Source organism: Octopus sinensis, linkage group LG3, assembly GCF_006345805.1.
Source record: "Octopus sinensis linkage group LG3, ASM634580v1, whole genome shotgun sequence".
In the NCBI taxonomy this organism is placed as follows: domain Eukaryota; kingdom Metazoa; phylum Mollusca; class Cephalopoda; order Octopoda; family Octopodidae; genus Octopus; species Octopus sinensis.
Window position 1 is genome coordinate 156,126,002 of NC_042999.1, and position 14,574 is coordinate 156,140,575.

The following is a 14,574-nucleotide window of genomic DNA, read 5'->3' on the forward strand; positions in this document are numbered from 1 at the left end:
CCTGAAATGTTGATGGAGGGGGAAGTTGATTACATCAACCCCAGTACTCAACAGCTACTTATTCTGTTGACCCTGAAAGGGTGAAAGTCAAAGTTGACTTTGAAGGAATTTGAAACCAGAATGTTAAAACTGAAGAAATGCCACTAAGTATTTTATCCCAGTCTGCTGACACTCACGCCAGCTCACCACCTTAATAGGAATAATAATAATCTTCTCTGCTCTAGGCACAAGGCCTGAAATTTTGGTGGAGGGGATTAGTCAATTATATCAACCTCAATACTTAAATGGTACTTGTTTTATCAACCCTGAAAAGATGAAAGGCAAAGTCAGCCTTAGCAGAATTTGAACTCAGAACATAGACAGATGATGTAGCACTAAGCATTTTGCCCAGTGTGCTAATGGTTCTGCCAACTTACCGCCTTAGTTTTAATCATAATAATTTTGGTTGAGTCAATTATGGTCCAGTATAAAGTTTTTTTTAGAAGCAACAGTAATTGAGAGTAATTAATTTCTTAGGATCAACATCAGCTTATAGGAGACTTTTTTAGCCAGATTTTTTCTTTTAATTTTTTGTTTGTTTGGTTATTTTTTGGGGAGTCCAAATTTTCAGAATTCTTATCATTTGTCTCCAGGTGAAAGAAGAAAAACCAGAAACACCAGCAGCACCAAAACCCGAAGAAGAAAAAGAGGTTTGGGCTGTAAATGTTGATACCAAAACACCTGTAGATGATTTCTACAAAAGGATACCAGTTATGGCCTATAAGGTAAGACCATTGTTCAGTTTAAATATTCTATGAAGCAAAGGATGAGAAGGGTTAACCCTCACTGGATTTCTAAGCCATTTGGCAATATTGATCCATATCGAAATCAAATTTGATGACTGGCACCCATGCTAGTGGAGTGCTAAGAGCACTATCCGAGCGTGATTGTTGCCAGAGCAGCAAACTGGCTTTCGTGCCGGTGACATGTAAAAAGCATAATTCGAGTGTGATTGTTACCAGCATCGCCTTACTGGCACGTGAAAAAACATTCGAGCAAGGTCGTTGCCAGTTCCGCTGGACTGGCTGCTGTGAAGGTGGCACATAAAAAGTACCATTTGAGCATGGCCGTTGCCAGTACTGCCTGATTGGCCCTTGTGCTGGTGGCACATAAAAGCACCCACTACACTCTCGGAGTGGTTGGCGTTAGGAAGGGCATCAAGCTGCAGAAACTCTGCCAGATCAGATTGGGGCCTGGTGCAGCCATCTGTCTCACGAGTCCTTAGTCAAATCGTCCAACCCATGCTAGCATGGAAAGTGGACGGTAAACGATGATGATGATGATGATGACATCACATATGCATCACATCTCTGAACCAACATGATCTTCAGAACTTACCTACCCATGCTTTACAATCCTATATCTTTAATCTGTCTTATATTCAAAATTTTGAATATAAGTTAACCTTGAAGTTAAACCTTGACACCTTGTCACCATCATCTTTATCTCTCTCTCTCTACCTGAGGTAGCCATCTATCTCCTCTACAGCAACACTCCTGTCTCTATCCCATTATCATACTTTAGTCTCTCTCTCTCTCCTGCACCCCACTCGGTCAAGGGGGATTTGTCTTGCAATTTATTTAGTGACCTCCCTAGTGCCAGTATCATGAAAAAAAGCTAAAAGTAAAATAGTTGACATTTGGATGGGCATCCAGAACCATGCCAAAGCAGACATTGGAGCTCAATACTGTCCTCCCATGCCAGCATAGAAGACAGGTGTTAAATGATGATGTTGATGATGACTACTACTACTACTACTACTACTACTACTACTACTACTACTGCTGCTGTTGCTGCTGCTACTACTACTACCACCACCACTACTACTACCACCACCACCACTACTACTACTACTACTCTTTTTACTTCCAGTGGCCCTTTGAGCTGGATATCTTCCAAAAGCAAGCTATACTGCGTCTTGAAAACCACGAAAGTGTCTTTGTTGCTGCTCATACATCTGCTGGAAAAACCGTAATTGCCGAATATGCCATCGCCTCATCACTGCGGCATCTCACACGGTTAGCCTTAATTTATTTTTATATTAATTGCTTTCCTTGTAGTTTCCTGTTCTTTTGCTGGTGCACCACTTCCACCGTGATTCATAGTTGATCAGGTTTAGTTCAGCCTTGGTACTTATTCTAATGATTTTTGTCTCAAAAAATGGCCAAGTAATTGTTGGCATAAAAGAATGCAACACTGATTTATACAGACATAAACACTCACATACACGCATACACACACATATGCATACACGCACACAAACACACACATGCACGTGCACACATACACACAAACACACACCCATATTGCACATACACATACACACAAACACACTCACACGTGTGCATGTGCACACATACATGCACATACAAATACATACACATGCACACAGACATACATACATGCACACACATACGTGCATGTGCACATATGCACAAACACACACACACACATACATGTGTGCTTGTTCACACATGCACAAACACGCACAAACATATATATATTACTGTATTGACCAGAGAATTGGCTATTGTTATACACCACTGGTCACAATGTACTTCCTCTAATTATTGTAGCTTTTGAAAGATGCTACCCTTCTCATTAGGCAGGCAGGTCAACATTCCCCCTAAATGAAATATCAATCTGCGTCAAGGTTAGCCGTTTGCAGCTTAATCAAAGGGAGCAGCATGAAATGAAGTATTTTGCTCAAGAACACTACACACAGCTGCTCTAGGAATTGAAACCACAACCTCACAATCATGAGCGCATGATCTATATTTGAATGTGTTTGTATGTAAAGGAATGCAAATAACAAAATCCAATTTTCTTTTGAGAGACAACAGGAAAGAGAGTGTACCCTACTCTCGATTTAATGACTTTGATATTTTAAATCACATGGTGTTGCTGCATATGTGTGTGTGTGTATATACATATATATAATATATATATAATATATATATATATATATATATATATATATATATATATATATATAACATAATAGTTTAGAAAAAAACCATTGGTTTCATATCTAGTGTGAACTAGACATTTCTTCAGTTTTTCTAAACATTAACTGTTCTCTGCAAAGAATGTTTTTTTAAACACAAGAACATCAGTGATATATGACATGTAAAAAGCACCATTCGAGTGTCATCGTTACCAGCGTTGCCTTACTGGCACATGAAAAAACATTCAAGCGAGGTCGTTGCCAGTCCCGCTGGACTGGCTCCTGTGCAGGTGGCACATAAAAAACACTATTTGAGCGTGGCCATTGCCAGTACCGCCTGACTGGCCCTCGTGCCGGTGGCATGTAAAAGCACCCACTACTTTCTCGGAGTGGTTGGTGTTAGGAAGGGCATCCAGTTGTAGAAACTCTGCCAGATCAGACTGGAGTCTGGTGCAGCCATCTGATTCGCCAATCCTCAGTCAAATCGTCCAACCCATGCTAGCATGGAAAGCAGACGTTAAACGATGATGATGATGATGATGATACATACATATATATATTTCTTTCTTTTTTCAGGACTGTATATACATCTCCAATTAAAGCACTGTCAAATCAAAAGTTCCGTGACTTTAAGCAAAAATTTGGTGATGTGGGTCTCATAACCGGAGATGTCCAATTGAACCAGACAGCATCCTGCCTCATCATGACAACAGAAATTCTAAGGTAGAGCTCATCATAATAGTACTTTCATTCTTAACATGTTTTCTACACATGTTCCTCATTCCTGTTATTTTCTCGTCTTCTCATTTTTCTTTTTCTGTTTTCTTTTTCTTTTTTTACCCAAGATGTTTCTTTCAGACTTTTAACTGAATGACGATTTCAATAGTGAAATTCAACAAGTCTGTATTATTTAAAGATTTTTAGGTGCAATTGTAGGGAGATTTTGGCTGCAATATTTAACAGTTTGGTAGACCACACAGAGGTGCCTTCATTGGCTCAACACCATTAATTCATAAAGTAGACAAATGTTTGAAGAGAAAATAATTTTTATTTTAAATTTCATTTCAATTCTACAATCACATATTGAATATTTTTTTATTCTTTTACATGTTTCAATCATTAGACCGTGGCCATGCTGAGGCACTGCCTTGAAGAATTGTAATCAAACAGATTGACCCCAGAACTTATTTTGTTAAGCTTGGTGCTTATTCTGTCAGTTTTTTTGGTGAACCACTAAGTCATGGAGACCTAAACACACCAATACCAGTTGTCGAGCGGTGAGGGGGAAACAAATTTACACACACACACATATATATGTATATACGACAGGCTTCTTTCTGCCTCTGTCTACTAAATTCACTCACAAAGCTTTGAAGCTTTGATAGAAAACACTTACCCAAAGTGTCACGCTGCAGACTGAACCCAGGACCATGCAGTTGGGAGGCAAATTTCTTACCACACAGTCCTTTTCACTAAGTTTTCTTTTAACCGTTCAATGTTCAAATTATTCTGTTAAATGTAATACTTTTTCACTCAAATTGTTTTGAATTACTCATGCATTATCTTATAGCTTTGCGGTTGCAATGATGTGATTGTTTATTTTTAGAATCTCAGTGTAGGTTAGGTGTGAGAGGCTAGATATGGCCAATTTGAATGTATAGCATATAGAATATTTGAGCTGGATTTAACCAATTTAAATACTTAAAGGTTAAATGAAACCATTCCAAACTTCATTATGGATTACTCAGAAAAACCTTCTAGCATAAATATTATGGGCCCAATCTTATCAAACTTTTGGGATCTTTTCGGTTTGAACGGCAGTTTTTAAAAATAATTTCCACGTAACTAAACACTTTTAAACTTCGTATACTGGTAGAATGTGTTTATAAAACATCTTTTTCTCTTGGCTTTATTGAGAAAATTCTATAGTTTGTAAGATATTTGTTGTTTTTTCTCTGCAATTTCAACCAATCACTGACATCTATTGAGGTGAAAACATTCTGTGCCATATGAATATGTCCCTCGTTTAAGAAACAGATTGGGTTTATTTACATTTGTGAAGAAAAAAAGATACCCTTCCCCCCACCCCTAACCCTAACCCTAAAACAGATTGAAATGCAATAGATCAATACTAGGGTCATAATTATGGGTGACAATTTCATATGACACTGCTAGAAAAAACTGCCGTTCAAACCAAAAAGATCCAGTTTTTGACTTTGCAGTTCTGTATGAATTCACTCATTAAAATCTATTGTACATTATCACTAACATTATCAATTTCACTTTTTGCTGTCTTAATTTCAATTATTATAATTATTCTTCTTATATATCTAATACTAATTGTTTTTCCCAATTTCATGTAATCCAATGATTACCTTCCAGGTCAATGTTGTACAATGGTTCTGACATTATTCGAGATTTGGAATGGGTCATTTTTGATGAGGTTCATTACATTAATGATTCTGAGGTGAGTTAAAGACTCTTTTTTTTGTTTGATTGTTTTTTTTGTTGTTGTTTTATTTGTTGTTGTTGGGGAAACTACAGCATCCGGCTGTAGAAACCATGCCAAAACAGACATGGATCCTGAACTGCCCTTCAGCTTGTCAGCTCCTGTCAAACCGTCCAACCCATACCAATGGACATTAAATGATGATGATTGTGCCTTGTGCCAAAATTTAAAATCCACTGAGATTGACTTCACCTTTCATCTTTTTGCAGATTGATAGAATAAGTACCTATTTCTTTACTACCCACAAGGGGCTAAACACAGAGGGGACAAACAAGGACAGACAAATGGATTAAGTCGATTATATCGACCCCAGTGCGTAACTGGTACTTATTTAATCGACCTCGAAAGGATGAAAGGCAAAGTCGACCTCGGCGGAATTTGAACCCAGAACGTAACGACAGACAAAATACTGCTAAGCATTTCGCCCGGCGTGCTAACTTTTCTGCCAGCTCGCCGCCTTGATAGAATAAGTACCAGTTGAGCACTGGGGTCAATGTAATCAACTAACCCCTCCCCCAAACTTGCTGGCCTTGTGCTAAAATCTGAAACCAATATTTATTCCTATTAACACCAGTATGTTTTGTTCATTTTATATTGCAGCGAGGTGTGGTTTGGGAAGAAGTACTTATAATGTTACCACAGACTGTAAACATCATCCTACTCAGTGCAACTGTCCCCAATACCCTCGAGTTTGCTGGATGGGTTGGGTAAGTCAGTTAAGATATTCCCAGCTTTTATTACATTGCATTGTTACATTTGCTGCATTTGTCAAGTATATAAACAGTTTTGCTGTGTGTTTCTCTAGAAACTGTCAGAATGATGTAAACGCCTCTGATGAGAGCTCAATAAGATTCGAAAATCGATTAAAGTTGTTCGTCATTTTTTCAGTCTGTGGAGAAATAGCTAAAATTTACCCTGTTTATAATTATACCATATGTTACACATCTACATATTCTTCTTTTGTTAATTATAGCTTTATGTAAGGCAGCAAGCTGGCAGAATCGTTAGCATGCTGAGCAAAATCTGTCATTATGTTCCGAGTTCAAATTCCACCAAGGTCGACTTTGCCTTTCATCCTTTCAGGGTCTATAAAATAAGTACCAGTGAAACACTGTGGTCTATGTAATCAACTGGTGCCCTCCCACAAAAAATTTCAGGCCTTGTACCTTTCATAGGAAGGATTAATTATAGCTGTATGTGCTTCAAAATTCACTATTCCAAAAATGATTTATTTCACATACTCTCAAAAGTTTATAAATTCTTATAACATCAACATACATACATATATATATATATGTAAACATATATATATATATATATATATATATGTAAACATATATATATATATATATATATATATATATATATATATATGTATATATATATATATATATATATATATATATATATATATATATATATATATATATATATATATGTAGCCTTAATGCTAGCATGGAAAGCGGACGTTAAACGATGATGATGATAAGACACAGAAGGTCCATAATTCTTCATCAGTTATCAACCAAAATGGTAATTCTCAGTTTTGTACTATTAATGATAAAACTGAGGCTTCCCATGTTGGTGGTGCTTGGAAAAGATGCAGAAAATCAGGACTCAAGCAAACAAAACAACACAGAATAGACATGTGAAAGTAAAAAAACAAATGTAATTTAAGACGAAGGACAAAGATGAAGCAAGCAAAATACAGCCTTAAGGCCAAAAGAGGGAAATGGTAGGCAATGCTTAGAAGAAATCCTGTAGGATATAGACAACAGCAAATAGCAAGACAGAGAAATTTTTTTTGTGACTGAATCGCTGGGTGGCTGGTGTGAGAAAGAGTGAGAGTGAAGAAAAACTAGCCTCGGGTCACATGTCAGCAGCAGGCAGAGGAGAAAGGGAGAGAGAGAGAGAGAGTGATAGAGAGAAGATGGAGGGGAAATAAGGGGAAAATGAAGTGGGAAAGGAGGAGGAAAAAGCTACAAATACAAGTGAGAGGGCAAAAGAGAGAAAAAGGGGAAAGTGGTCAGGCTAGAAATAGAATTGACAGGGCGAGAGAGAAAAGGCGAAGGAATAGAGTCTCACAGAATATATATAAACTTACTGTTAAAAAAAGTTGGGTGTTTCTTGCGTACCATTACTTAATAAATGAAAAATGCATTGTGAACAAACAACAACAGATTCAAAAATGTGTACGTATAAAACATAGAAGGTTCCTAATTCTTCATCAGTTATCAACCAAAATGATAGTACTTAGTTTTGCACCATTTATGATAATCTGAGGGCTTCCCATGTAGGCGATGCCTGTGAAAGCCACAGAGAATCAGGCCTGAAGCAAACAAAGCAACATGTACATATACATTTTTTATCTGTCGTTGTTTATTTATGATGCATTTTTTCACTTATTAAGTAACGGTACACAACATACACTTGATGTTTACATATATGTGTGTGTGTGCATGTGTATATATGTGTGTGTATGTAAATATATATATATATATATATATCCATTGATATTTTGAACATCGAAATAAATATCAATGGAAATAGTAGTTGTGATACCTGTGCCTGTGGTACATAAAAAGCACCATCCGAACGTGGCCGTTGCCAGCACCGCCTCGACTGGCTTCTGTGCCGGTAGCACATAAAAAGCACCATCCGAACGTGGCCGTTGCCAGCGCCGCCTCGACTGGCTTCTGTGCCGGTAGCACATAAAAAGCACCATCCAAACATGGCCGATGCCAGCGCCGCCACGACTGGCTTCTGTGCCGGTGGCACGTTAAAAGCTCCAACCGATCGTGGCTGATGCCGAACCCCCCTGACACCTGTGCAGGTGGCACATAAAAAGCACCCACTACACTCTCGGAGTGGTTGGCATTAGGAAGGGCATTCAGCTGTAGAAACTCTGCCAGATCAGACTAGAGCCTGGTGCAGCCCCTGGCTTCCCAGACCTCGGTCGAACCGTCCAACCCGTGCTAGCACGGAAAACGGACGTTAAACGATGATGATGATGATGATTGGGTTGTCCGCAAAGTTTGTGCTAGTTTATAGCAGCTTACCTTTCGACTTACTTTAGAACATGGTTGTGTCCATAAAATAGGATTTGACTACACCTCCATTTAGAGCACAGTTTAAGCTATTTTTTTGTGGAAGAAGGTTTATGTTCCTATAATCTGTGTTAATTCTGTATCCCTTTAAAATGGAAAATAAGAAAGTTCATTTTCAGCACTTGATGCTTTGGGAACCAGACAAAAATTGCTGCAGCTCGGCTAGAATGAGTTACACCACCCTCCATATTCACCAGATATTGCTCCTTCTGATTTCCACTTATTCAGGTCTCTGCAGAATAGTCTTAATGGTAAAAATTTCAATTCCTTGGATGACATAAAAAGATACCTTGATGAATTGTATGCCATGGAATCACCTCAAATCTGGGAAGCGGGTATTTTCAATTTAAAGGAAAGATGGAGGCGCATTGTGCAACAAAATGGTTCATATTTGGTTGATTAAAAATGTAATGGCAAGTATTTATTGACCTTTTTCTTTCCTTTAAAAATCGGCATGAACTTTCCGGACAACCCAATATAATATTGATGAGAGACAGACAGAAGATGGAATATATGAGAATCTTTATTGGTCACTACAAACGTTTGACCCATTTAGCATTGATTCCTTGCTGGTGGAATACTGCACAACTAGTTTAGGTGTATCCCTTGGTGTAGATGTGTCTCTTCAGGTGATTTCAAGATGTATCTCATTAAAATAAACCCTGTTTTGCACAATTTATTACTGCATTTTCATTTCTTGGGTTCCTTAGAAATGGCAAATTGTTGGATACTGCTCCACTCTTATAGAAGATCAATAACAAAGATCAGGTATAAAAAGAAACACATAGACAATGATCTCCTTTTATTTTGCAGGAAAACCAAGAAACGAAAGCTTTATGTGATCAGCACCTTAAAAAGGCCGGTACCTTTAGAGCATTACCTGTACACAGGTAACAGCAGCAAAACAAGCAATGAGCTTTTCACAGTTCTTGATGCTAAAGGAGTATTCCAAGAAACTGGGTAAGTATCTATCTATGTATATGTATGTATGTCTGTCTGTCTGTCTGTCTGTCAGTCAGTCAGTCAGACATCATCATCATCATTTAATGTCCACTTTTCCATGATTGCATGTGTTAGACTAAATTTGTTAAGTTTTCCTATGGCTAAATGCCCTTGCTGTTGCCAACCCCACTCTGTTTCCATTAATGTCGTTTTTTATGTAAATATCCATGCACTTTCAGAGTAACCCAAGCCATTGCTGCAAAGAAGAAGCAACCAAGTACAGAAGCAAAAAGACCAAATGCTAATGTCACAGCAAAACAAGTAAGTTAGCAGCAAAGTTTAGACCCATTCTGCAAACTATGACCTTAGTTGAAATAGTTGACAAGGCCTTAACACTTTCAATACCAAGGTGACTGAAACCACCTCTGGCTCTGTAAAATATATAAGAGAGAAACAATTCTTAACCCTTTTGATACTAACCTGACTGAAACCACCTCTGGCTCTGTAGTACAAATGTCTTATTTTCATAAGTTTTGAATTAAAATCTTCCACCAAACTTTAGTCACAATTTATGTTCCTAACACTAGCTTAATGATAATCAAGTTATTTTACTAAATTCTTTGTTACATTTAAAATTAATTGAAAGAAACACAGAGCATCTCAACAGAAATATGGTTAAAATATATAAGAGAGAAACAATTCTTAACCCTTTTGATACTAACCTGACTGAAACCACCTCTGGCTCTGTAGTACAAATGTCTTATTTTCATAAGTTTTAAATTAAAATCTTCCACCAAACCTTAGTCACAATTTATGTTCCTGACACTGGCTTAATGATAACCAAGTTATTTTACTAAATTTAAGGCAAACACAAGTAAAACACAAATTCTTTCACTTCAATGTTTTTGTCTGGATTTAATTTCGATTTGCATATGTTGTCAATTCACTACAATCTCTTTAAAGTAAACAAAATCAAAAATTTTGTTTTTGCATATTCGCAATCTCCGACATATAAAACGTAGGAATCTGAAAAAATGTTTTCAAAAGTATGCATTTTTCAAGGAGAGGTGCAAAACTGCATTAGCTCCACCATTACCTATTTCTTTATTACCCACAAGGGGCTAAACATAGAGGAAACGAACAAGGACAGACATTAGTATTAAGTCGATTACATCGACCTCAGTGCGTAACTGGTACTTAATTTATCGACCCCGAAAGGATGAAAGGCAAAGTTGACCTCGGCGGAATTTGAACTCACAACGTAACGGCAGACGAAATATGGCTACACATTTCGCCCAGCATGCTAACGTTTCTGCCAGCTTGCCGCCTTTATAGCCCCACCATTACCATCAATCCCTTTTCTTGACTGGCTCTTTAATTTATCGACCCCCAAAGGGACAAAAAGCAAAGTTGACAGCACCTTTCATCCTGTTGCGGTGGATTAAACTTGCAGAATTGGTAGTACATCAGGCAAAATACTTAGCAGCATTTCTTCTGGTACTTTACTTCCTGAGTTCAAACTCTGTTGAGGTCAACCTTTGCCTTTCATCATTTTGGGGGTTGATAAAATAAGTACCAGTTGAACACTGGAGGTCAATGTAATCAACTTGTTCTCTCCTTCCAAATTGCTAGCTTTCTACCAAAGTTCAAATTATACTTATTATTAGTATTATTATCATCATTAAGGCGGCAAGGTGGCAGAATCGTTAGCACACTGGACAAATTGCTTAGAGGTATTTCATCTGTCTTTATGTTCTGATTTCAAATTTCACTGAGGTCAATTTTGCCTTTTATCCTTTCAGGGTTGATAAAATAAGTACCAGGCAAGTACTGGGGGTTGATGTAATCAACTATCCCCCTCCCCAAAATTTCGGGCTTTTTACTTATAGCAGAAAGGACTATCATAATTAGTATTATTATTAATTAGCAGCATTTCATCCATATTTTCATTCTGAGTTCAGATCTCACCAAGATTGACTTTGCTTTTCATCCTTTTAGGTTGATAAAATAAAGTACCAGCTAAGCCAGGGGTCACCAAACTTTTTCAACCATCAACCCCCTTTAGCCACTTCTTCTGCATCGACCCCCTTTAGCCACTCCTCCTTCCACATCGACCACCCTCCTCATTTAAAATATCTTAATACCCTACCCTACTATATCCTATCTTAAATGCGTACCAGGTACTGATGCTGGCAAAAAACATTTCTGGGATATGTATTTAATATCCTATCTCCCCTAGCAGGCCTGGTCATAACCATCTTACTAACAATAACTCTTAGCACCTTTTCAAACTCCATCTGTCTAACACCCGTGGACATATTTACAAAGTCAGAAAACAGCACAGCTCCCATGACTTTCGGGAGCATTTTTTCATGCTAAGAGTTGCTGAAGTATGGAACAAACTGCTGGCATCAGTTGTTAGTTGTCGGAGCACTGCATCCTTCAAAACTTCCATGCTTCCTGAGATTCGCCAACATTACACCTGATTTTCTCCCCTCCATACACATGCAAGTAGGTATCTGACTCATACACTGTTCACTTCCCAGACATTTGCACATTACTGCATATGCTTTATGACAAGTTGTGGTGCACCTGAGCACTGTATACAATAATTTCATTATTATTATAAGCAATCGAAATTGAACCAATCTTATGACTGGCACCCGGCAGATGCCAGGACCCCTGGACTGGAGATACGTAAAAAGCACCATCTGAATCGTGACTGATGCCAGTGCCGCCTCGACTGGCTTCCATGCATGTGGCACGTAAAATGCACCAATCCGACCGTGGCCGATGCCAGCCTCGCCTTGACTGGCTTCCATGTCGGTGGCACGTAAAATGCACCAATCCGACCGTGGCCGATGCCAGCCTCGCCTGGCACCAGTGCAGGTGGCACGTAAAAAGCACCCACTACACTCACGGAGTGGTTGGCGTTAGGAAGGGCATCCAGCTGTAGAAACATTGCCAGATAAGACCGGTGCCTGGTGCAGCCTTCTGGCTTCCCAGATCCCCGGTCGAACCATCCAACCCATGCTAGCATGGAAAACGGACGTTAAACGATGATGATGATGAAACACTTGACAGTCAGCATCCCCTCAATCATACTTCTCAATCTTCGATTACAATACAGATTACAACATCAGGCCTCAAATGTAAGCAACAGCAGAATTTTTGCTGCAGTGAAAATTTATCATGTTTGCCCACGTTTCATAGCGCTGACTAAGTATTTCAAGCAGTTCATCTGGGTAAGCTGGTCTGTCACATGCTAACCCCCATTTGACCCCTTGGCTATCATTGAACCCCTGTAATTCCTCGCTGACCCCCTTTGGCGACCCCTGAGCTAAGCACGGGGGTTGATGTAATCAACTACAAACTTGCTCCAAAATTTCAGGCCTTTTACCTGTATTATAACTAAAAGATTTATCATTGTTATTGTTATTGTTATTTTTGTTAATTACAGGAAAAGAACGTATGGTTGTCCGTGATTGATATGTTGAAAAAGAAAGATAAGTTACCTGTAGTTACCTTCATGTTCTCCCGGAAAAGAATCGATGCTAATGCTGCTAATTTGTTAAGTGTCGACCTGACGACGAGCTCAGAGAAGAGTGAAATTCATGTCTTCTACCAAAAATGCGTTATGAGACTGAAAGGGTCAGACAGGGATCTGCCACAGGTATAGTATACATACACTTATATAATATATATAGTGAGTTCTCTTGTTGGCTTTGACATATGAGGGTCACACAGCTAATATTATAGATGTAGGAAAGGCAGGAAGCTGTCAGAATCATTAGCATGCAGTTGCTACGACAATGCTTTGGAGAGAGAATAATCTCCACTATAGCAATGTCAACTGGCCTTCATGTTCCCCAGGCTTGACTAGCTTGGATTTTTTCTTGTGGGGATACCTGAAAGAGAGGGTATTACATCAATAAACCTGAGACCCTGAGAACATCAATAGGAAAATCAGAGAAGTGGGGTCTGAAACTCTTGAGGGTGTCATGGTACAAGTTTTGGAAAGAGCACAGGCATGCGAAACCGAAAATGGTTGCCATTTAAGTGATGACACTTTTCATATGTGATGCAGTGGTGTTTCAAAATTTAACTTGTGCATATTAATTTCCATTATGTCCTTTATATTGTATCAACATTTCAAGCATTTATTTGTAAAGTTAAGAAAGTTACTAAAAACTGAAACCATCAGTGACTTTTGGGACACGCTGTATGTACATACGTACAGTGGGCTTCTTTCAGTCTACTTCTACCAAATCACAAGGATTTAGTTCACCGGGGGCTAAATTAGAAGGCATTTGCAGCACAGTGTGCTATGCAATGGGATTGAACCTGAGACCATTTGGTTGAGAAACAAACATCTCACCACACAACCAGGCCTGTACTATGACACCTATGAGGTGACTGTGCAACTTGCAAGAATACAAAACCTGAGGAGTGGGAGGGGTGCATTCTTATGCTAGATGGGGGTGAAAGCATTCTTTGGATTAATTTATTTTTATTGCATTGGTCAGAAAATGTGCCAATTTGGCAAAAATTGGAGAACTGAATTTGTTGTAAAATAACTCATCTTAGAAATGTATGTAAATATATAATCACAACACCCACTCCCTTGTTTCTTTCATACAATTGTGATCTTGCTTGAACTTTTTTCAGGTCAAACAAATGGAAGAACTTCTTAAGAGAGGTCTGGGTATTCATCACAGTGGAGTTTTGCCAATCCTCAAAGAAGTGGTAGAGATGTTATTCCAAAGAAGTCTTGTTAAGGTAAAATACACACACACACACACACATATATATGCCATCATGATTATCATCTTTATCATCATCCTCATTATCATTTAACATCAGTCTTCAATGCTGGCGCATGTGCGTGGCTTAGGGGTTAGAGTATTACAGTCATAATCACAAGATTGTGGTTTTGATTCCTGGACTGGGCAATGCACTGTATTCTAAAGCAAAACTCTTGCTCCACTCCACTCAGCTGACAAAAATGAGAAATCCTGCAGTGGACTAGC

General features: G+C 38.5%; 1 protein-coding gene across 2 annotated transcripts in view; it reads left to right on the top strand.

The window, feature by feature from the left end:
• The window catches only part of LOC115209357 (helicase SKI2W), a 52,223-nt gene that overhangs the window by 17,742 nt on the left and 19,907 nt on the right, over nucleotides 1-14,574 (top strand). For both annotated transcript variants that reach the window (XM_029777727.2, XM_036501516.1), the window contains exons 9-17: nucleotides 633-764; nucleotides 1,912-2,057; nucleotides 3,563-3,709; nucleotides 5,369-5,453; nucleotides 6,096-6,202; nucleotides 9,416-9,562; nucleotides 9,784-9,865; nucleotides 13,005-13,217; nucleotides 14,213-14,323. In XM_029777727.2, the coding sequence (XP_029633587.1) occupies nucleotides 633-764; nucleotides 1,912-2,057; nucleotides 3,563-3,709; nucleotides 5,369-5,453; nucleotides 6,096-6,202; nucleotides 9,416-9,562; nucleotides 9,784-9,865; nucleotides 13,005-13,217; nucleotides 14,213-14,323 (1,170 nt within the window). The remainder of the gene's footprint in view (nucleotides 1-632; nucleotides 765-1,911; nucleotides 2,058-3,562; nucleotides 3,710-5,368; nucleotides 5,454-6,095; nucleotides 6,203-9,415; nucleotides 9,563-9,783; nucleotides 9,866-13,004; nucleotides 13,218-14,212; nucleotides 14,324-14,574) is intronic.